Raw genomic sequence first — 24,483 nt, 5'->3', positions numbered from 1 at the left:
AGAGAAAGAAAGGCTGGCTTTTGTAGAAATGGTATTTGATGATACACCTTTCGGTTTCAAATAACATATTGTACTTCACAAATGGTAAGTCAAAGTTGATTACATTAGCCTAGGAATAACTACACAAAATCAGTAGCTACATACATCTAACCACGCATATGTTATTAAGCTAAAACTGTGAAGTGGAAACCTTTTTACAGCTAATGAAAATCAAAGACTACAGTAATAAAGTACCGTCTAACAACTTCAGTTCACATGACCTGATCTTCTACAACTGTTGACAGGGTGCTTTCAGGGTGCTGGGTTATTGCTCAATACCGCCATGTTGTTGAAACGTCATTGGTATTCATAAGAACTAAAGCTGAAAGCTAAACTAAAGCTGTGCCTCACAACGTTTTCAGATTTAAAAAAAAAATCGCAGAAAATTTTCCCGAAGTCAGACGAGAGAGGATACAATTTCATTGCTTTAACTAATTATGACAAATGTTAAGAAATGTTCAGCGATGTAATGAATTTTCAAATAAGTTACGTTACAATTCTTTATCTACGCTATCCTTACAAACCGCATAGCGTATCTTTGCAGCAGTAATAATATTATTATTTTCAATGACCAAACCCGGACTACACTGGGCCCATCACTGCCGGATGTGATACATGCTGGATTTAAACCAGGTACTATAGTGACGCCGCTTGTACTGAGATGCAGTGCTATAGACCGCTGCTCCACTTGGTAGCCCTATGAACTAATAATATATTGTACGCAGTATGTACTCATTAAGTATGTCGTATACAGCATGTTAGTATGGGTATTTGAACACTTTTTAGGTCTTCTGGGGCAGTATGCATCAAGCCTCTCAGAGTAAGAGTGCCGATTTAGGATCAGTTTAGCCTTTTAGATCACATTGAATAACATTACATGGATGGGGAAGCTCCTCCCCCCAGCTTCCACTGATTTATACAGCCCCTGGTCTTTCATGGCCTAGTATGTAAGGTAGTGCCTCTACACCATTTGTTTGAGAACAGGGCCCCTTTTTTCTCAAAAATGTAAGCCAAAACAGGCTCTATCTATCAGTTTGTCATAGCTACTATCTTGGTTCATTGTTTGTATCTCGGTTCATTGTATCTTCAACATAGATAATCCTTGAAGTATGTGCCCTGCTCTCTGTTACTTTGATCAACTGTTCTAGACTGAACCTCAATTTATAGTGTAATGTTTTCATGTTAAGCGCAAACAAAGATTTGGAGACAATGAGTCGAAGCCTCTTCAGACTGTTGGTAGTGACAGTAGACTTATGCTTAAACCAGTGTTACAAAAAGGGCTGTGACATACTTGGCATTCTTTTTTTTTTTGCAAAAAGGGACATTACTTTTTGACTAAATTATGTGTCATGCTTAAATGATAAGTTTGGGTGAGCATATAAGGCGAACGTTTAGCATCCCAATGGTTTCTTGGTAACTCATCACAGACAACTTTAGCTTTTTTTCTAATAATCAACTTTGCAACGATTTACTACTTTTTAGCTACTTTGAAACTACTTAGCATGTTAGCTAACCCTCCCCTAACCCTTTAACCTAACTCCTAACCTTAACCTTAGACTTAACCTTAACCCTTAACCCCTAGCCTAGCTAAATTTAGCCACCTAGCTAATGTTAGCACCTAGCCACCGGGCTAACGTTAGCCACAACAAATTGGAATTCTAAACATATTATATGTTTAGCAATTCGTAAAATGTTGTACATATTACAATTCGTAAAATATAATATGAAATGGATGATGGACACCCACAAATTAATACACACCATACAAAACATATCATACTAATTGGAGTATGAGGTAGTTCTGTTTTGTTATCACAGTAACAATGTCCTCCATTGTCACTGTGATAACAGAAAAGAACTACCTTGAGACCAACGATGGTGGAAAAATGAAGATAGTTCACTCAAGCTGTTTACCACTGTAAACAGGAGGTGCAGTTTTGTGACTGCAGAAACAGACATGAGGGGTGATGAATAGGCGAAGACCGGCTGATACCAGATTTGAAGAAAAGGAAAAACGAAGAGGGAGAGAACAGTAGGAACATATACTATACTATGTAACTTACATATACTGTGGAACTTACTAAGACATGTTTAAACAAATAGTTGTGAATGGTTGTTTCTGGTGAATTGAAGGGAAAATACAACAACCTTTCTGAAAATGTTGTCAATGTAGTCATTCAGAACTCAAATACAATTTTTTCAGTATTACTTTAAACAGTTTGTCTAACTATAACAGTTCAGAAAGTCACCACCAATGTCAAAACCCATTATTCTATTTATGTTCCCTTCACCATGTCTGGGTAGTACATGGTTTTGAAAAAACTAATTTCTTTATACTAATTTATATTAATTTGAAAATTAATTCATTAAAAGTCCTACAATATGACTTTCTGGATTTTTTTCCCCTCATTTTGTCTGTCATAGTTGAAGTGTACCTATGATAAAAATTACAGGTCTCTCTCATCTTTTTAAGTGGGAAAACTTGCAAAATTGGTGGCTGACTAAATACTTTTTTGCCCCACTGTATATATGAGTATTTTCTCTTTCTTTATTGAGATATCAAGTTATGAATAAGAGGGGGGTGACAGAAAGGTAGAAGAATACAGATATGAATGTGTTGGCAGGGTTTGAATCCATTTGTGGTCCAGAGTCAGCAGCATTACCACTAGACCAGAATATGGCACAACATGAATAATGTTTAATATTCAATTAACTTAATAGGAGTCGAGGCACGCGAAGTCAAGAAGCTGCTGACTTGATTACACACTTTAATTGCAGTATCAATTCATTAAAAAGTATACATACATACGTACATGGTTATAAAAGAAATCATGTTCAGTCCTAATAAGCTGAAGATTCTATAATGAATAAAATTATATAGAAATACATTATCAATAAAATTAAAGTGAGTGTCGCGATGCCAACTTTGGTCCAACTACATTAAGTGTAAAGGCTTGGATAGGCCTATGGCTCAGAATATGGAATAGAATGTGAATGGTGGGCTACTCTCTCAAGTATTCATTCAAATATTCAATAGCCTGTAGGTTGTGGGCAGAAGCAGAAAATATGATCCCGATCGAGGGAGGAGCAGATTTGTAATATTTGACAGGAAAACATTCTTATTATAACTATAACAGTTGTTGGCACCTTCAATTCTTGCACATATTCTCATAAAAAGTGTAGTTTAACACTGCTTATATCTAGGATGTAAACACAGCCTCAAGTGAGGTCTGAAAACTCAAACTGCTTGAGTTAAACATCTGTTTTTGAGTGTACTTGAAAAGTGCAGCATGCAATACAAATTGTCCCATGAAGAGGTAACTCCGTTGACCATTTAGCCAAGTTTCTTTCTAAGCTAGCCAATGTTAGTTTGACAAGCCTAGCCTGCTACTGTAACTGTCATTTTGCCTGCTCATGGGGCTAGGTGTTTCATGAGCTATCTGTCAGGGACATTTTTTGTTGTTGTCATGTTTTGACCTGATTATATGTTTCATTTCAAGTTACAAGCTGCTGGCTTAAAGAAACATTCAATCATATACTTTGCATAGAAAGCCAAGCAAAGGTGTTTAGATAGAAAAATGTGTGTGTCATGTATGCTAGAATGTACGTTTAAAAACTAAGTTGCAAATGCAAATTAGCCAACACAGCATATCCTACACATATACTGTAGCATACCTTGCAATACAATGTTCTCTAAAAACAACTGGGGAAAATGTATACAATCTGGTCTGCAATAAGAGAACCAGAGCTTGATTTCTAATTCAGATGAGTTCTCAAGTGTCAGCAGATTCCCAATAGCATGATGGGCAGGCATGCGTAATGTTGGAGGTGTTGGAGAATAATAAAAAATCTGCAGGATTATAGAAAAAGCGGTTGAGTTTCAAATACTTAATGTTTGTGAACTTGAATATAATTACTGTAGTTGGTTGAAGTTATTAGCCTAACTATCCTGCTAATCTTCTAAAAGTTGAAGCTGCTGGCAAGGGTCAAAACCGGGAGGACGGGCAAAAGAGAGATAAGAAAAATCAGGGGCACGGGAAATACACGCTGGTTGACTTGACATTACGAACTGGCACAGAGAGACAGGAAACACAGGGATAAATACACCGGGGAAAATAATTGACACCTGGAGGGGGTGGAGACAATCACAAGTGAAACAGATCATGGCGTGAGACTTAGACCATGAGAAACAAGATTCTCTGATCTGATGAAACCAAGACTGAACTCTTTGGCTAAATGCCACGTGTCACGTCTGGAGGAAACCTGGCACAATCCTTACGGTGAATCATGGTGATGGCAGCATCATACCGTTGGAATATTTTTCAGTGGCAGGGACTGGGAGACTAGCAAGGATCGAGGGAAAGATGAACAAAGAAAAGTACAAAGAGATCCTTGATGAAAACCTGCTCCAGAGCATTCAGGACCTCAGACTGGGGGCGAAGGTGCAACTTCCAACAGGACAACGACCCTAAGCACACAGCCAAGACAACACAGGAGTGGCTTTGGGACATGTCTCTGAATGTCCTTGAGTGGCCCAGCCATGAACCCGATCATCTCTAGAGAGAACTGAAAATCGCTGTGTAGCGACGCTCCACCTCCAACCTGACAGAACTTGAGAGGATCTGCAGAGACGAATAGGAGAAACTCCACAAATACAAGTGTGCCAAGCTTGTAGCATCATACCCAAGAACACTTGAGGCTGTAATCACTGCCGAAGGTTCTTCAACAAAGTACTGAGCAAAGGGTCTGAATACTTATGTAAATGTGATATTTCCGTATTTATTTATTTTTATATAGATTTGCAAAAATGTCTGAAAACCTGTTTTTGCTGTGTCATTATGGGATATTGTGTGTATACTGATGAGGGGAAAAACAATTAATCCGTTTTAGAATAAGGCTTTTACGTCACAAAATGTGGAAAAAGTCGATGGGTCTGAATACTTTCTGAATGCACTGTATATGACCATTAAGGCCAGATCGTTCTTCAAGATGTTCAGACGTTCATAGGTGACAAGCAGGGTCAAATAATAATCACAGTGGTTATAGAGGACACATGTCAGCACCTCAGGAGTAAATGTCAGTTAACTTTTCATAGCCCAGCATTCAGAGGTTGAGAGGTTGATGGAGAAACGAAAAAGCAGGTCCCGGGATAAGGTAGCATGTCTAGTGAACAGGTCAGGGTTCCATAGCTGCAGGCAGAACAGCAGAAACTGGATCAGCAGCACAACCAGGTGGACTGGAGAGTCTTCAGGCCAGGTAGTTCTGAGGCATGGTCATAGAGCTCAGGTTCTCACATCCCCCCCCCGCACAGACTATTGAAGCATATACAGTACCAATCAAAAGTTTGGACAAACCTACCCATTCAACTTTTATTTACTATTTTCCACAATGTATAGTCATAGTGAAGACGTCAAAACTATGAAAAAACACATGGAATCATGAAGTAACCAAAAAAGTGTTAAACACAAAATATATTTACAATTTTAGATTCTTCAAAGTAGCCACGCTTTGCCTTGACGACAACTTTGCACACTCTTGGCATTCTCTCAACCAGCTTCATCTGGAATGCTTTTATGAACAGTCTTGGAGTTCCCACATATGCTGAGCACCTGTTGGCTGCTTTTCCTTCATTCTGCAGCCCAAATCATCCCAATTTGGTAATTTATTAGGATCCCCATTAGCTGTTGCAATAGCAGATACACTTCCATACGTCTTGGTTGAAAATGTTGGTGGCAGTTGTGGAAAGAATATAGCAGCAATTATTAAAAATGCAATTGCTGATTAGGCCATTTTCCCTTTTAACCAGGTGGTCTATCCACTAGGAACTCATGTACCATATGGACACATTAACAATGTCGAGCAACATTCATAGCTCTGCAACCATATGACAGCTCCAATTAGCCCCTTATGGTGAACAAGAGGCTTGAAGACTCATTACTATTTGGAGCATACAGTTCATAATTTACTGTAGGGAAACAATTGGGCATTATCAACTAAAATAAAATGAGTACATATTTATTAAGTGTCAGTAAAAGCTGAACTTCCCATCACAGCTGGTTAACAGGTTTGATTGACCTCTAGGCTGTCTAATAAACTTGTGATGCAGAGTCAAGGTCTACATCAACTGTAATTAACCATTTCAATCCTATGGAGCTTGTGTTGACAGTTGGTCGCTTAATTGACATGGCACTATTATAAATACAGTAAAGGACACCCTCTGTGGTCAGAGGCAACATCCTTTATAAACCTCATGTTGATCTTCTCCTATTGTCATGACCCTCAGCCACTAGTAGGTCTACAATTAACACTGATATGAAGATGATAAGTAAGACAGCGCAAAGAACCTGAATAGACTGATACAACATTCATTACTACAGGTCAAGACTTAAAACAACCTTGAGTGATATTTTTTTACAAGAAGCCTTGCCTCAAATACAAGTAGTGTTGTCAACAGAAACATCAATACACCAGTTTAACACTCTCCCCTCCCTATAAATGCAAAGCCAGTAGGATCTATCAGAGAAGCCAGGAGTCCTGGTCTGAGGCTGGAGGCCGTAGCCTGGGGATGGAAGTGGTTTAGCTCTGGCCTCCCAGGGTGTGCTGGTCAAACAGGTACTCTGCCATCTTGTTTTTGACAGCATCCATCTTGCTGAGGTTGGTGATGTGGTCTCCCAGCTTCTTAATGGCCTCCACCTGCTCATTCAGGTAATGGGTCTCCAAGAAGTCACACAGCTGAAGAGGGAAAACAGGTCAGAAAAGAGAATGAATACAGACCATTGTAGATACAGTGACACACAAGAGCCTGGTGGTAATGGACCAAGGGAAGATAATGAGGTGTCTGCAGTTTATTATTTAACTAGGCAAGTCTGTTATTAAGAACACATACTTATTTACATTGGCATCCTAATGTGGAACAGTGGGTTAACTGCCTTGTTCAGAGGCGGAACATATTTTTACCTTCTCAGCTCCGGGATTCAAACCAGCAACCTCTGTTACCGGTCCAAAGCTCTAACCACTAGACAACCTGCTGCACCTTTTGCATTAACGGCATAGTGTGCATTTGTGGACTATTGTGCGCATGTTAAGCAGGTCACAAGCAGGTCATTAATTAGCAGAGTTACAACAACCGGATCATCTCCTGGGACAGTACCTGTATTCTGTGATACATACATGTGGTGTGGTTCCAACAACTTACATGGGGGTCAACCTTGTCAGAGGCAATCTTGTGCAGGTCCAGCAGAGCCTGGTTCACATTCTTCTCCAGCTGCAGAGCACACTGCATGGCCTCCAGCCCATTGCCCCACTCATCATGTTCTGGCTTCTACACAGGACAGAGTGAACACAAATGTTAATGACAACTAGCAGATGTTATAAGGTTAGGATAAAGTGAACAGAGTTACACTTCTCACACTCAGTTCAGTGGTTAGAGGCAGTATGTTCAGGACTACAGGTTCTCTAGAGCAACTTACTCCATGGAGGAGAGTGTGTACAAGTGGTAAAGACATTTCAGTCTACAATCTAAATGTGTTTGTTGCTCAGGTGCTCACCTTGATGTCCTGGAGTAAAATGCGTCCACCTCTCTTGTTCTGGAAGGAGAGGAGCTTGACGGCGTGCTCTCGCTACTCGTCGCTGTTCTCCTTGAAGAAATGCGCGAAGCCAGACAGAGCCACATCGTCACGGGAGAAATAGAAAGCCTGGGTGGATAAACAAAACAGTGTGGTTAGAAGAAAAAATGTCAAACGTGACAGAGCATTATGTTCTTGTTGTGGCAACTAAACTTTATGATAAAGGCATGAATCAGTCTAGTCTGTAGTCTACTTGGTAACCTGCCAATTAACCAGTCAAGGAGTTAAGCGCTCTTTCAAATATAGATTGCCGGCTTCATTTGAAAAAAAAAATCAAATATCCACTTCACGGAATTTCTTGGCTATTAATTGTCTAGGGCAACAGAATAAAAAGGTGAAAGAGGCATTTAGGTCCAGGAATAATACAGATAAAACAAAACGGTAATCTTGGTAAACTCCTTACCATTGAAGTGTAGGTGTAGGAGGCAAACATCTCCAAGTTAATCATCCGGTTGATAGCAGCTTAAAATACAGTTACATTTCCTTTTGTAGGGTATGAAAAGGTGGTTTTCTGTTTGTAAATGTACATTTGGGTATATGACATTTGGCAAAAAGAATAATGAAATTAATTACATAAAAATGATTCCGCTTATTTCTATTGTATGTAAAGAATCCAAATAGTACATCTCTCCACAATAGTGTACAATCTTCATAAATGTGTTCAATTATAAACCTACTGATGTCTTAACACAGTTTTCTTACATGCATACAATGCCAAAAAAGATGCAAAACTGTTTCTGGGTGGTCATTACAAAAGGAGCAATTTGAGTTGATGTTTTCCTTAAACCTCTTCATATAGTGGTTGGCAGGATAATATGTATGAATAATTTTAAAGGAAACTTCCTTAATTTTGTTAACAAATAGGTATGTGTGTGGCAACATCCAAACTTTTTTCCAACAGATATTATCAATAAATCTATTCCAATAAGGCATGACATAAGGTACAGATACAACATCCTGCTGAAACAAGGATCATATCACTCTGTTGTTGAATGGACCAAAAGAGAAACAAATCTTTCCTACTGATGAGTCAACAGGGTCAAAAGAAGGTAGGCTCTGAGGGTCAGGTCTTGACATGTTCCTGAATAATAAAGCAACACCTGAGGGAATGGCATCTAAAACAATTGCAAAATCTTTAGGTGTTACAGGGGCCTTGTAAAGTGATAAGAATTCTTTATAACTGAGTAAAAGACCCTCTGCATTTACCAGTTGGCTCACCAATAGGATATTATTGCATCCAGGACTTCTTTTAATTATTTTTGCAAGTAGTGAGGCTAATATCTTATAGTCATTATTAAGAAGACAAATTGGACGCCAGTTATCGATGAGCAGCACTTCTTTTTTAGGTTTAGGTATCAGTGTTATTAACCCCTGTTTTTAATACTCTCTAAAAAAGACTTCAAATAGGAAGGAGCTACTTGTTCAGAAAATAATTTTTAAAATTCTGATGTAATTCCATCAACACTGTTACGGCTTTCTAGGTGTGAAGGAGAGTCTGACCAAAATGCGGCGTGTACATTGCAATCCATGTTTATTAAACTGAAGCAACACAAATCTAAATACAAACACGACAAAACAATAAATGTAATGTTAACCGAAACAGCCTAATACTGGTGCAAATAAACACAGAACAAGGACATCAGGACACTAAGGACAATCACCCATGAAACACTCAAAGAATATGGCTGCAAAAATATGGTTCCCAATCAAAGACAACGATAAACACCTGCCTCTGATTGAGAACCACTACAGACAGCCATAGACTTAACTCGAACACCCCACTAAGCTACAATCCCAATACAAACACACCACATACAAAAACCCATGCCACACCCTGGCCTGACCAAATAAATGAAGATAAACACAAAATACTTCGACCAGGGCGTGACAAACACCTGGTGATTTATTGTTCTTTAGATGTTTGATAGACTCTATAATCTCTTCAACTTTGATGGGTTCATCACACTGTTTAGATTCTATATCACTGATAGAGTGAACATTATTCAGAGAGTTTTTTTTTTTTAACCTTTATTTTACTAGGCAAGTCAGTTAAGAAAAAATTCTAATTTTCAATGACAGCCTAGGAACAGTGGGTTAACTGCCTGTTCAGGGGCAGAACAACATATTAATACCTTGTCAGCTCAGGGATTTGAACTTGCAACCTTTCGCTTACTAGTCCAACGCTCTAACCACTAGGCTACCCTGCCGCCCCGCTCTTGACAGTACGTAGATCTATTTTCTGTAAAAATTGCTGCAGTATTTAGCGATTAATTTTTGGTCATCTGTAATAACACCATCAATGTTTAACTTATGGATAGTGTTACTTTTAGAGTGACATTTCTCAAGTCTAAAGAAATGATGAATTCTGTTCTCCCTCCTCAATCCATTTTTTCCTAGATCTAATAAAGGCTGCTTCTGCTTTTCATTTATATATATATTATCCCGTTTATTTTGTAACTCAATTAGTTCCATCTTCACCTCCCCCAAGAGGTCGGCTGGGGACCTCTGAGAAAGGGAAGTTATCTTAATGATCACCTTTTCCTCCTCAGCTCTTCTGGTCTTAGCAAGATTACTACCATATTTTCTAAGATATTTGGACACCTCAAATTTAAAGAGCTCCCAGTTCTTGCAATAAGATTTTTCTTCACAAGCCCTTTCCCAAAAGTGTGAGAGCAGATCTTTAACCTCAAATGTAACTATATCATTATTTAATAATGAGCTATTTTGCTTCCAGTAGGATGCTCTACCAAGGTTCGTATCAGGGGTAAATATTTTGATATCAATGTAAATATCCCTATGGTCTGTGAGGGGAGTAGTACAAATATTTGTAGTAACACACTCACTATCAATACATTTGGATATAAGCCAAAAATCTATTCTGGATTGTCTGGAGCCTGTTTTGTTACTCCAAGTGAATGATCTTTCGGCCGGAAACCTCTCTCTCCATATATCAGTAAGATCAAACTTTTCCATAAAAAGTATTAAACCCAAATTCTGATTGGTTGGCCTACCTGGGGGCCATCTATCAGTTGAATTATCTATTGTAATGTTAAAGTCCCCTCCTATCAATAATAACAAATTGGGAAATTTAGATAACCAATGAAGTATATGTTTCTCTATAGATTCAAGCAACTCATCATTCTCATGTTTGGTGTTGTACCCGTAGAAGTTTACAGTAATGAGCGTAATGTCATTGTAACTGATCACAAGACAAATAAAGTGACCAAAGGGGTCACAGTCCGAGTATAGAATATTACCACCAAAAGTATTTTTCATTGTAGTGACACCAGCGGAGAGTTCAGATCCATGGGAGAGACAAATATCGTTGCCCCACTGTGACCTCCAGAAGTTGGCATCAGCCAAAATTGAGTGAGACTCTTGAAAAAAGCAAAAATCTGTTTGAAATTGTTTAGCAAATAAAAATAAGGCCTTGCGCTTCACACTGTTTCGTAACCCCCTAGCATTAAGAGATAATATAGACAAAGACAAAACAACAAAGATTATATAAAAGTATAAACTGTAGTAGGATGAGTCAAAGACGTAGGAGCAGTGAACGATAAAGGAACCGAGATCTGCACCATTTAAGTCAATTTAAAGTGAAAATAGCTTATTCCATAACCTTTGAGCTAGACGTTATCTGGCTTTGAAATTCAACTCAACTGGAAATTATGTTCAAGACCAAACCAAGGGTTCTTGTAGTAAGAGAGAGTAAAAACCCTCTATAGTGTAATCAGGAACTATTCTAAATAATTGAAAAACAAAATGTTTTACATATAAACGTTCCTAAGACCTTTTTTGGAAATAAGTATTAATAACTAAATAGAACAATAACCGTGTAAAGTCAGAGCAGACCTGTATGCCATTTAAAACAGTATCTTAGTTACTGTATACATAAAACAAATTCAGCATTCAATCTTCTTCGTAAGTTTGTAAACAAAATAGGTCTTCTGGTCATACAAGAACAAACTAATAAATTGAAATACCTGAGTATTCCTGAAAAATAGTCACCTGATGCTTATTAGGTAAACAACATAAGGAAAATGAGAATACCATGTCTGAAACCATCAACCTGTTCCTTCTGGTGAGATTTTAGGGAGGAATATGGATTTCTGGACCGTTGATGAAACCTCGTCCTCCGACAAAGTAAGCAGCCTTCCCCTCACTTCGTGCTATCTTGATCGTTGGCCACAACCTGTTCCTTCTTTCTATGTCTTCCGGGCTGAGATGCTCGGCGAAACGCATACCATGGCTCTGAAGAAAGACGTTCTTCCTAGCAGCTTTCCAGACAGCATCCCTGTAGAATCTGGTAGTGAATAGGATGATGATACCCCTGGGTCTTGAATCGTTTTGCTGTTGCTTCTTGCCGAGGCGATGCACAACGTCGATGGTTTCACCAACTTTGTTCTTCTCTGCAGGCAAAACTTCTTGGCAGACACGGATAGCCTCTCCTAGCACATCTTCATTCTCCACCTCTGGCAAGCCGTAGAGTCTCAGGTTCCATTTTCTTGTGTATTGTTTCAGATCAGTGAGACGTCTATGGTAGACATTGTTATTCTTTTCCACCCTTTCCACATTTTTTTCAACTTTTGCCACTCTCGTTTTCACATCCTTAATTTCCCCACATGCAAACTCCACAGTCTTTTTCAAGCCTTCGATAACCATGGTGTTCGCGCCTACCATTTTCTCAATGGCGTCACACCTGGAGTTGATGAGTAAGGAGAGGGTAGCCACGATGTCAGAGTTCATGTTGGGTTTTTTGGAGGGTGGAGGTTTGCACCGGTAAAGAGGGGAATTTGTCATCTTCAGCATTCGAAAGCATGCTATTATCCATAGGCGAAGCGTAGTTATGGCAGTTGTCTATAAGCACGTTTCTCTCTTGTTGATTAGCAATAGAACGGCTAACTTCTTCCTTTCTTTTTTTGTCACGACTTTGCATGGACATGCTGAAATAAATGATCTAATTATCATTCCAGTCACAGGAAAGGTCTTATATCTTGAACAAATAAAAATAATAATGACTAAACTAAGCAAAGATGAATTTTATATTGACAAGAGAGCCGAGTGACCACTCTAACAATGGAAATACATTTGCTCAACGAATGAAGACAGGCAAGATCAGATGGGACCATTCTAGCCAATGAGAGGGCAGGTACGCATGTGAACAACACGCACAACTAAACATATTTTTCTCAAAGTTTCCAGAATGCCACATGCATCCACATCTAAAGCAATAGTATCAGCCAAAATGAATGCTACAGTGCAGGTCTAACAACAGCGGTTATTGTTGAAAAATGTGTGTGTTTGTTATATCCTTAGAATACAATTGGAAGACTTGGAAAATCCATTCTAATGTTAGGCTAATTGAGAAATAGTCTGTGTCTATATTTGATTTAGGATATACAAGGAATTGAATTTTCAGACACAGGTCTGTAAACTTCTGTTTCATTCTCTAAGAGCACATGTTTCAGTAACACATGAAGCTTAATTATTGACCTTTTCCAGAATGCATGTAACTTACTAAGGCATTTTAAACAAATAGCTGTAATATGGTTGTTTCTGTTGAATGTTGGAGGGAAAATATACCAAAAACTTTCCTGATCATTTGGCCAATATACCCCAATCACAACTCAAGTAACAATATTTTTCAATATTGTTGGTCTACCTAACAGTTTAGAATATCACCACCAAACCCCATGGTTTTTCACACTCAATAATTTCCTGTGTGTATCAAGAATGATCCACTTCATATAGTGATATCTGGACAATTTAAAACAACTGTGGGAAGCATGTCGACACCCTGTAGACACCCTGTAGATCCAGTCCTTGCACCAACAAATTGAGGCTGTTCTGAGGGAAAAAAGGGGAGTTTGCAACTCAGTATTAGGAAGTTGTTCTTGATGTTTTATACACATTTAACATTACATTTAAGTCATTTAGCAGACGCTCTTATCCAGAGCGACTTACAAATTGGACTCAGTGTATATATACAGTGCTGTACAAAAGTATTTCCCCCTTTCTGATTTTCTCTATTTTTGCATTTTTTGATACTGAATGTTATCAGATCTTCAACCAAAACCTAATATTAGATAAAGGGAACATGGGTTTACAAATAACAAAAAAAAGAGACTTATTTTATTTATATAATTAACCAAGTTACGCAACACCTAATTCCCCTGTATGACAAAGTAATAACTGGTATTGCCACCTTAAGCTGCAATTACTAAAAACAAATTCCAAATACCAAATCGGTCCATATTATCAGGCAGGTGTGTTATTTAGCAATAAGCATGATAACCTGTATTATGAGGTTATATGGGGTTGCCCATCTACATTTATCCCAGTGTGCTAATCATTAGCAAGATCAGTGGTTCTCAATCCTGGTCCTGGGGACCCAAAGGGGTGCACATTTAATTTTTTTCCCCAAGCACTACACAGCTGATTCAAATCATCAAAGCCTTTTGATGAGTTGATCATTTTAATCAGCTTTGTAGTGCTCGGGCAAAAACAAAAATGTACACCCGTTTGGGTCCCCAGGACTAGGTTTGAGAACCAGTGAGCAAGATCATAAACTCAAAACATTATCTTGTTGCTAGCAACATAGACTATTGCTGACTTGACTGTCCCAAACTTTCCATTGGTACTCAGCCAAGGATGTATATACACTGAATAATGTAGGCCTATCTGTTACAACGGACTCCTGTTACTGCCTACCATACAATGTTGTTGTCTCTCTTTATGTAGTGTTGTGTTGTCTCTCTTGTCGTGAAAGGCCGTTTGCCTTTTGTTAGGCCGTCATTGTAAATAAGAATGTGTTCTTAACCGACTGAGTTAGCAAAGTTAAATAAAGATTAAAAATAAACAAAGCACTTCTCTGCGGCTTTTGACATTATTGATCATAATCTGCTGCTGGAAAAAGCACAATTGTTATGGCTTTACATCCCCTGCTATATTGTGGATCTAGGGTTACCTGTCTAACAGAACACAGAGGGTGTTCTTCAATGGAATCCTCTCCAACATAATCTAGGAAGAGTCAGGCATTCCCCAGAGCAGCTTTCTAGGCCCCTTACTTTTTCAATCTTTACTAATGACTTGCCACTGGTGCTGATTGAAGCCTGCGTGTCTATGTATGCTGATGACTCAACACTATACACATCAGCTACCACAGCAGGTGAAATCATTGCAACACTTAAGAGCTGCAGTCATTTTCAGAATGGGTGGCAAGAGATAAGTTAGTCCTAAATACATGAATTTCAAAAACTAAAGGCATTGAATTTGGGACATAAAATTAAAACACTGAACCTCAACTAAATCTTGTAATGGATAATGTGGAAATGTAACAAGTTGAGAATAAACGTCTGTCATGGTAAAAACATATTGATACAACGGTAGCTAAGATGGGGATAGATCTGTCCATAATAAAGCACTGCTCTGCCTTCTTAACAACGCTATCAACAAGGTAGGTTCTACAGGCCCTTGTTTTGTCGCACCTGGACTACTGTCCAGTCATGTGGTCAGGTGCCACAAAAAAAAGGACTTTAGAAAATTACAATTGGCCCAGAACTGGGCAGCACGGCTCACCCTTAAACGTACACAGAGAGCTAACATTAACTTTATGAATGTCAATCTCTCATGGCTCAAAGTAGAGGAGAGATTGACATTATCACTACTTGTATTTGGGAGAAGTATTGACATGTTGAATGCACCGAGCTGTCAGTTTAAACTACTAGCACACAACTCAGAAACCAATGCATACCCCACAAGACATGCTACCAGGTCTCTTCACAGTCCCTATGTCCAGAACAGACTATGGGAGGTGCACAGTACTACAGAGAGCCATGACATGGCTACTATTCCACATCAATTAACTCATGCAAGCAGTAAAGAAAGATCTAAAAATATATACACATACAACTTATGGGACAGTGGGGACTGTGAAGAGACATATGCACGAGACACACACATGGATTTTGTTTGGTAGAGTAGTGGCCTGAGGACAAACCCTTAATGTGTTGTGAAATCTGTATTGTGTTAGTTTTATTGGATAGATCTGCCTTTAGTGTTCCAGTCCCCATGAAGAGTAACTCCTTATCACAAATCTATGACCCTGTGTTGCCTTATCACATGTAAAATACCTTTTCAAATTCAATGAAAGCTGTGAAACTTTACCTAACTTAGAGAATACCATTACCATAAATATGTACTCAATTATTTTACCGTACTTCTTGGTGGCAGTTGTGAAAAGTTGCATGTATTGAACATGCCATTGCTTTTTAGACACTTCCCAGTGGGCTATTTTCCCCTTTAACCAAGTGGTCTACTTGAAACTCATGTACTATATGGACACATTAACAATATCTATTTTCAGTTAAAGTTAACCTTGCCTGCCAACAACCAAAATGAAAGTGTTCAGTAAATTACCAGTAGCTTTGCAACCATTTGACATCTCCAATAAGCCCCTTATGGTGAACGAGAGGCTTGTAGAATTACTATGTGGAATATAGTACATAATTTGCTGGAGGGGAACTATTGGGCATTACCATCTGAAATAATAGTAAAGATGAAGTGTGTCAGTAAATGTTCAACTTTTCCTCACAACCCCCCCCCCAAAAAAAAAACAGCTGGCAAACAGGTTTTATTGACCTCTGGGATGTCTAACTTGTGATGCCCATAGTAAAGGTCTACATCAACTGTAGGTAACCATGTTCCTCCTATGGACCTAGATGACAGTTGGGACCTTACTTGACATGGCACTATTACAAGACAATGAAGGACACCCTCTGTGGTCAGAGGTAACATCCTTTATAAACCTCACGTTAAACTTCTCATATTGTTATGACCCTCAGCCACTAGTAGGTCTACAATTGTCACTATTTATCACTAGTATGAAGATGCTCAGTAAGACAGAAAAGAACCGGAATAGACTGATACAACATCCATTACTACAGGTCAACACTTAACACAGAACCTTTAGTGATATCTTTTTAATTGTTTTACAATTGTTTTACTTGCCTCCAAAATACAGTAGTGTTGTCAAGACAAACACCAATGCTACAGCTGTGTTGCACTGCAACAGTTTAACACTCCCCTCCCTATAAATGCAAAGCCAGTAGGATCTATCAGAGAAGCCAGGAGTGCTAGTCTGAAGGCCGTAGTCTTGGGATGGAAGTGGTTTAGCTCTGGCCTCCCAGGGTGTGCTTGTCAAACAGGTACTCTGCCATCTTGTTTTTGACAGCATCCATCTTGGTGAGGTTGGTGATGTGGTCACCCAGCTTCTTAATGGCCTCCACCTGCTCATTCAGGTAATGAGTCTCCAGAAAGTCACACAGCTAAAGAGGGAAAACACAGGTCAGACAAGAGAATGAATACAGACTATTGTAGATACAGTAACACACAAGAGCCTGGTGGTAATGGCATAAGTGCAGATGAGATGTCTGCAGTTAATTTTTTAACTAGGCAAGTCTGTTAAACACTTATTTACAACGGCATTTTAACAATGGGCTTACTGCCTTCTTCAGGGGCAGAACATATTTCCCCCTTGTCAGCTCCGGGATTGAATCCAGCATCCTTTGTTAACAGCCCAAAGCTCTAACCACTAGACAACCTGACGGCCCTTTTGCAAACTTACGCATCAGCTGCTATTGCGCAAATGTGAAGCAGGTCACAATCCTGTGTCATTAGTTATCAGAGCAAACCCCTGATCAATTCCTGGGACAGGACCTGTATTCTGTGATACATACATGTGGTGTGGTTCCAACAACTTACATGGGGGTCAACCTTGTCTGAGGCAATCTTGTGCAGGTCCAGCAGAGCCTGGTTCACATTCTTTTCCAGCTGCAGAGCACACTGCATGGCCTCCAGCCCATTGCCCCACTCATCACGTTCTGGCTTCTACACAGGACAGAGTGAACAGAATTACACCCCTCACACTCAGTTCAGTGGTTAGAGGCAGTATGTTTAGGACTACTCCAGGTTCTCTATATAAACTTAGCGCTGGAGACACTTTCCTCCATGGAGTAAAGTCATTTATCAGTCTACAATCTGAATGTGTTTGATGCTCAGGTGCTCACCTTGATGTCCTGGAGTAAAATGCGTCCACCTCTCTTGTTCTGGAAGGAGAGTAGCTTGTCGGCGTGCTCCCGCTCCTCGTCGCTGTTCTCCTTGAAGAAATGCGCGAAGCCACGCAGAGCCACATCGTCACGGGAGAAATAGAAAGCCTGGGTGGATAAACAAAACAGTGTGTTTAGAAACACATGCCAAACGTGACTCGGCATTCTGTTCTTGTTGTGGAAACTAAACTTGATAAAAAAGCATGAATCAGTCTAGTCTGTAGTCTACTTGGTAACCTGCCATTTACCCTGTCAAGGAGTTGTTACGCGCCCTGTCCAAAGTAGGATAGATTCCCGGCTTCATTTAAGAAGAAAAAAAACCCTCAAATATGCACTTCAGAGTTTCTTGGCTATTAATGATCTAAGCCAATATAATAAAAAGCCAGGTGAAAAAAGGTATTTAGACCCAGGCGTAATACAGGTAAATCAACAAAACGGTCATCTTGGTAGACTCCTTACCATTGAAGTGTAGGTGTAGGAGGCAAACATCTCCAAGTTGATCATCCGGTTGATGGCAGCTTCGCAATCGTGGTGATAGTTCTGGCGGATCTGAGACTCCATTTTGGCAGATTTTCTTTATCAAAATGAACGGTACAAAAATAGAGTTTCTTCGACTATTTTTCTATTATACTTCAAGAAAGTGTTATGTAATCAATCCGTAATGTTCGATAATGCGGGACGAAGGCAGAGGAGTTCCGTTCAATCACTGTTGAAGCAAGAACTTCTTCATGCGTCTTCTCAGACTTGTGAAGTGGAAGGAGCCTTGTTCGCTCTATTTATTGTTCAAACGGAATGCGTCAGTGAAATCCACCCTCACAGAGCGTAGCCAATCACCTTTAGAATTTCAACAGCAACTAGGCGGGTCATTTGAAGACGTCTTCCCACTCATACACATGACCAGAGGCAAATATTTTTTCTTCTACTGACAAGAGAGCCGAGTGACCACTCTAACAATGGAAATACATGTGTAGCAACATGCAGAACTCAACGTTGTTTTTCTCAAAGTTGCCGGAATGCCACGTGCATCCACATATATCAGTACATTTGTAAAAGCTTAAACATTACGAAACGTATATTCTATCAAAATCCTCAAGTAATTAGAAAAAAACGGGCTTATCTCACGCGGACATATATTGGGCGGAGTAAATGCTCTCCCCTTGACCTCTTCATCTCGGTCTATATTTTTTTGTTGCTGCTTTGTTTATATCAAAGTAACATATTATTGGAAACAACTAAAGCAGTATTATCAGCCTAAGGCAATGATACAGTGCAGGTCTAACTAGAGCGGTTATTGTTGAAAAAGGTGTGTGTGTGTTATATCCTTAGAAGAAAATAGGAAGAATTGGAACACTCATTCTAATATTAGGCTAATTGAGAAATAATCTATGTCTACATTTGATTTAGCATATAAAATAATTGAATTTTGAGACACAGTTCTGTAAACTTCTGTTTCATTCTCTAAGAGCACATGTTTCAATAGCACATGTTGCTTAATTATTTACCTTTTCCAGAATGCAGTCAAAAGAAAAACTGTAGGGTTCATCACATCTTTTTTTATATATATCAATTCAATTTTCAGTATGAGGTATGGGAATACAGTAGTGGACAGAGAAGGAAAGGTTGGCTTTTGTAGAAATGGTATTTGTTGATACACCTTTCGGTTTCAAATTACATATTCTAGTTGACATGTGGTCTATCAAAGTTGATTACATTAGCCTAGGAATAACTACACAAAATCAGTAGCTACATACATCTAACCATACATAGGTTATTAAGTTAAAACTGTGAAGTGGAAACCTTTTTACAGCTAATGAAAATCAAAGACTACAGAAATAAAGTACCTTCCTAACAACTTCAGTTCACATGACCTGATCTTCCACAACTGTTGACAGGGTGCTTTCAGGGTGCTGGGTTATTGCTCAATACAGCCATGTAGTTGAAATGTCATTAGTATTCATAGGAACTCGATCTGTGTTCGAATACTCATACTAACTGCACTAACCATACTACTTGTGATGTAAGTGGAATATGTAGTATGGTTATTGGTCAAATAATGGATATAGTTAGTTTGCCAGAAGTTCCCGGATGTCGTATTAGCCAAAATACGAAGTATACATCAGATGTACTGTTTGGATTCTTTACATACAATAGAAATAAACTGAAACATTTTTATGTAATTAATTTCATTATTCTTTTGTCCAAATTTCATATACACAAATGTAAATTTACAAACAGAAAACCACATTTTCATACCCTACAAAAAGAAATGGAACTGTATTTTAAGACGGTTAAATGCTCTACTAACAAAAAAGCTGTAAGCATTGTAAGTATATGCATGTCCCTTAAGGTCCTTGTGTAATTGTAATGTGATATTGTACCCCCTAGCTCGATTGTCCATTGTTTGTAATCTATGTATGCTTGTGTTCCCTCATGTGCTTTATGTATTGATTTGTTGTTAATAAAATTAAAATAAAAAATACAAGCAGTGGGCTTTATTTCCGTGCTTTCAGGGCCCATAAATGCAATTGTTCAGAAAACGGGCGTGTTAAGAGATGTAATGAATTTTCAAATAAGTTAAAATTCTTTAGCTACGCTATTCTTACGAACCGCATAGCCTATCATTGCAGTAGTATACACCGTTATGTTAGCTTGCTACCTAACATACATTTAGTTGACTATTAAGACAGCCTTTGATAAGTGGTATAGTCATAGTGCGTTCTCAGTGGGCATTGTTAAATTCACTGGCTATCTACTCCGATTTGCAGAGCACTCTCATCTGAGTGCATCAAACTGCAGATTAATTGATGAATTTACAAACGTAACACCCATTGAATATAACCGGTGTCAGTAAACGTCTGCAAAAAAAATCGTAATTAAATTGTTGCCAGCATCACAGTTGCAGTCACCACTGCTCTGGATAACATGAAAACAGCCTAACCAACTGTGCTAGGGTGAGTAAAATGGTCAGAGTGTGGTGTTCTCTCATTTGTGTCTGGAAGTAGCTAGCCAAAGTTAGCTTTGGTGATTGACTCTCACGTCACCCCGCTCCTCCGCTCTCTCCACTGGCTTCCAGTTGAAGCTCGCATCCGCTACAAGACCATGGTGCTTGCCTACGGAGCTGTGAGGGGAACGGCACCGCAGTACCTCCAGGCTCTGATCAGGCCCTACACCCAAACAAGGGCACTGCGTTCATCCACCTCTGGCCTGCTCGCCTCCCTACCACTGAGGAAGTACAGTTCCCGCTCAGCCCAGTCAAAACTGTTCGCTGCTCTGGCCCCCCAATGGTGGAACAAACTCCCTCACGACGCCAGGACAGCGGAGTCAATCACCACCTTCCGGAGACACCTGAAACCCCACCTCTTTAAGGAATACCTAGGATAGGATAAAGTAATCCTTCTCACCCCCCCTTAAATGATTTAGATGCACTATTGTAAAGTGGCTGTTCCACTGGGTGTCATAAGGTGAATTCACCAATTTGTAAGTCGCTCTGGATAAGAGCGTCTGCCAAATGACTTAAATGTAATGTAAATGTAGAACGCCCGGATCAACCCGACTCCTCGGCCAGAGCGTCCGGTGTAGGCTCTGAATGCTCCGAGAGCAAAACGCTTTGAATTTCCGAACGGACAATCTGACAACGCTCTGAATTTAGGAACGCCCAGAGCGTACTCTGGCACTCCAGATTTAATCTACAAACACATTCGAAATCGTACGAGGTCTAGCTACTAATTGGCTATGCTAACAAGCTAGCAATAGGTTGCATAGCAACAGTCAAAGCTATAGTTAGCTCAACTAACAGTTTACCGTTCTTTTACAGTATTCTCAAATGTAACCTTTATTTAACAAGGCAAGTCAGTTAAGAACATTTTTTTTTAAATGACGGCCTACTCCAGCTAAACCCGGACGACGCTGGGCCCAATCATATCCCAATTACAGCAGTACTATAGTGACGCCGCTTGCACTGAGATGCAGTGCCTTAGTCCGCTGTGCCATTCGGGAGCCCTATGAACTGATAGTATGCAGTATGTACTCCTTAAGTATGTAGTATACAGTATTTTAGTATGTGTGTTCGAACACAGTTTAGGTCTTCTGGGGCAGTATGCATCAAGCCTCTCAGAGTAAGAGTGCCGATTTAGGATCAGTTTTGCCTTTTAGATCACATTGAATAACATTACATGGATGGGGAAGCTCCTCTCCCCAGCTTCCACTGATTTATACAGCCCCTGGTCTTTCCTGGCCTAGTATGTAAGGTATTGCCTCTACTCCAATTGTTTGAGAACAGGACCCTTTTTCCTCAAATGTAAGCCAAAACAGGCTCTATCTATCAGTTTGTCATAGCTACTATCTAGGTTCATTGTTTGTTGAAAAATTAGGAAGCTGCTTCAAATGTGGGTAAGGGTCTTCAACATAGATAATCCTTGAAGTATGTGCCTTGCTTTCTGTTACTTTGATCAACTGTTCTAGGCTGAACCTCATTTAATAGCGTAATGCTTTTGTTATGAGTGCCATCAAAGTTTTGGAGACAATGCGACAAAGCCTCTTCAGACTGTTGGAAGTGGCAGTAGACTCATGCTTAAACCGGTGTTACAAAAAGGGTTGTGACATACTTGGCATTCCTTTTTTTTTGCAAAAAGGGACATCACTTTTTGACAAAATTATGTGTCATGCCTAAAGTATAAGTTTGGGTGAGCATATAATGCGAATGTCTAGCATCCCAAAAGTTGCTTGTAACTCTCAGACAACTTTAGCTTTTTTTCTAATGATCAACTTGGCAACTATTTACTACTTTTTAGCTACTTTGCAACTACTTAGCATGTTAGCTAACCCTTCCCATAACCCTTTAACGTAACTCCTAACCTAACTAACTTTAGCCACCTAGCTAACATTCCACCTAGCCACCGAGCTAAAGTTAGCCACAACAAATTGAAATTCGTAACATATATGTTTAGCAAATCGTAACATATTGTACTAATTGCAATTCGTAACTTATATTGTACGAATTACCATTCGTTTATTATAATACCAAATTGATGGACATCCACAAATGAATACATATCATACTAATTGGAGTATTCCCAAATATACTTTTACTATGTTACGTCTACCCCCCCCCCAGGTTGTTCTAAGTTACCTTATTTTAGCAGAAGGGCAAACAGGATTAAAATTGAATTTACTCTTTCCCCCTCATCCTTTCTCAGGGACTGATTTAGACCTGGGACACCAGGTGTGTGCAATTAATTATCAGGTAGTACAGAAAACCAGCAGACTCCGGACAAGCTTATTTTAGCAGAAGGGCAAACCTTATTTTAGCAGAAGGGCAAACAGGATTAAAATTGAATTTACGTAGGGTAAGAGTTGAATACTCCTGCACTAGAGTGTGTAAGGCAAAACCTGAAAAGGCAACAGGCAAATACACACACACTGGAGAAAATCTATCTGTGTTTTCTGTGTTTTCAAATGGACACGGACATGTATAAGATAACTGGTTTCCAGATTTGGGAACGAAGAGAGTACAGCCAATACCAGGTTAGTTATAGAATCTATTGCAGTGTTTTGATTAGGCAAAGCCTGTAATGTCCAGAAATGCTGGATAACAACATTCTTTGGTTATATCATATCTAGTGTAGCTAAAATCTATGGATGTTTTTTGCCATGGGGCAGAAAGAAACATGTTGCTGTTTTAGAGCTCAGTGATTCTTAAAAGATGCGACAATCTACCTTAATATTATCAAAATGTGAAGTTTATATTTTGACAGACGAAAGTATCAGTTATTAACACCATGTAAAGGAAACACTCCTATTTTATAATTAAATGCAACTAAGTGGATTTATGTCAACTCCGTCAGTCACCATAAAAGGCATTTCATTTGTACAATTATTGTCAAACAAGTGTTTAAAGGCCTTGATTATTTAACGCTAACATTTAGATTATTCATTCATGTGTAATACAAATCTCCAAACATATTTTCGTTTTGTTTTATAGCTATATTAAATGCTCCAGGGCTAATTTAGTTAGTAATCTGGCATGGTTTTCTAGATTTTGAACATAAAAGAACAATTATAAAGCTAACCTTATCCCTTCGGTCCAGCACAGCAAATACATTCATTGTTGAAGCATATGTTGCAGAACAGTGATTACAATTTTTGTTCAGAATATTGACAACAAAATAAATCAATCTTAAAGGGGTTACTACCTCTGTAGAGATGGGAGAACCTTCCAGAAGGACAACCATCTCTGCACCAATCAGGCCTTTTTGGTAGTGTGGCCAGACGGAAGCCGCTTCTCAGTAAAAGGCACATGACAACCCACTTGGAGTTTACCAAAAGGCACCTAAAGGACTCTTAGACCATGAGAGGCAAGATTATCTGGTCTGATGAATCCAAGATTGAACTCTGGCCTGAATGCCAAGCGTCACATCTGGAGGAAACCTGGCACCATCCCTACGGTGAAGCAAAGTGGTGGCAGCATCATGCTGGGTTTGGGACACTAGACAGGATTGAGGGAAAGCTGAACGGAGCAAAGTACAGAGAGATCCTTGATGAAAAACTGCTCCAGAGCGCTCAAGACCTCAGACTGGGCGAAGGTTTACCTTCCAACAAGACAACGACCCTAAGCATACATCCAAGACAACGCAAGAGTGGCTTCAGGACAAGTATCTGCATGTCCTTTAGTGGCCCAGCCGAAGCCGGGACCCGAACCTGATCGAACATCTCTG

General features: G+C 39.3%; 2 protein-coding genes across 2 annotated transcripts; both read right to left on the bottom strand.

Moving 5' to 3' along the window:
• Positions 1-5,394: 5,394 nt before the first annotated feature.
• On the bottom strand, positions 5,395-8,129 carry LOC135555946 (ferritin, middle subunit-like). Its single transcript, XM_064988762.1, has 4 exons — positions 8,068-8,129; positions 7,587-7,733; positions 7,235-7,360; positions 5,395-6,771 (listed from the first exon to the last, which is right to left on the bottom strand). The coding sequence occupies exons 3-4, from the start codon at positions 7,319-7,321 to the stop codon at positions 6,616-6,618; spliced, it is 243 nt and encodes an 80-aa protein (XP_064844834.1). The 5' UTR covers positions 7,322-7,360; positions 7,587-7,733; positions 8,068-8,129; the 3' UTR covers positions 5,395-6,615.
• Positions 8,130-16,630: 8,501 nt separating this feature from the next.
• LOC135555936 (ferritin, middle subunit-like) lies at positions 16,631-18,576 on the bottom strand. Its single transcript, XM_064988753.1, has 4 exons — positions 18,230-18,576; positions 17,732-17,878; positions 17,427-17,552; positions 16,631-16,990 (listed from the first exon to the last, which is right to left on the bottom strand). Exons 1-4 carry the CDS (start codon positions 18,329-18,331, stop codon positions 16,835-16,837), a joined length of 531 nt encoding a protein of 176 aa, XP_064844825.1. The 5' UTR covers positions 18,332-18,576; the 3' UTR covers positions 16,631-16,834.
• Positions 18,577-24,483: the final 5,907 nt, after the last annotated feature.

The sequence above is a fragment of the Oncorhynchus masou genome, chromosome 15 (genome assembly GCF_036934945.1).
Source record: "Oncorhynchus masou masou isolate Uvic2021 chromosome 15, UVic_Omas_1.1, whole genome shotgun sequence".
Taxonomy (NCBI): Eukaryota; Metazoa; Chordata; class Actinopteri; order Salmoniformes; family Salmonidae; genus Oncorhynchus; species Oncorhynchus masou.
This window is presented reverse-complemented; position numbering and strand designations above follow the sequence as displayed.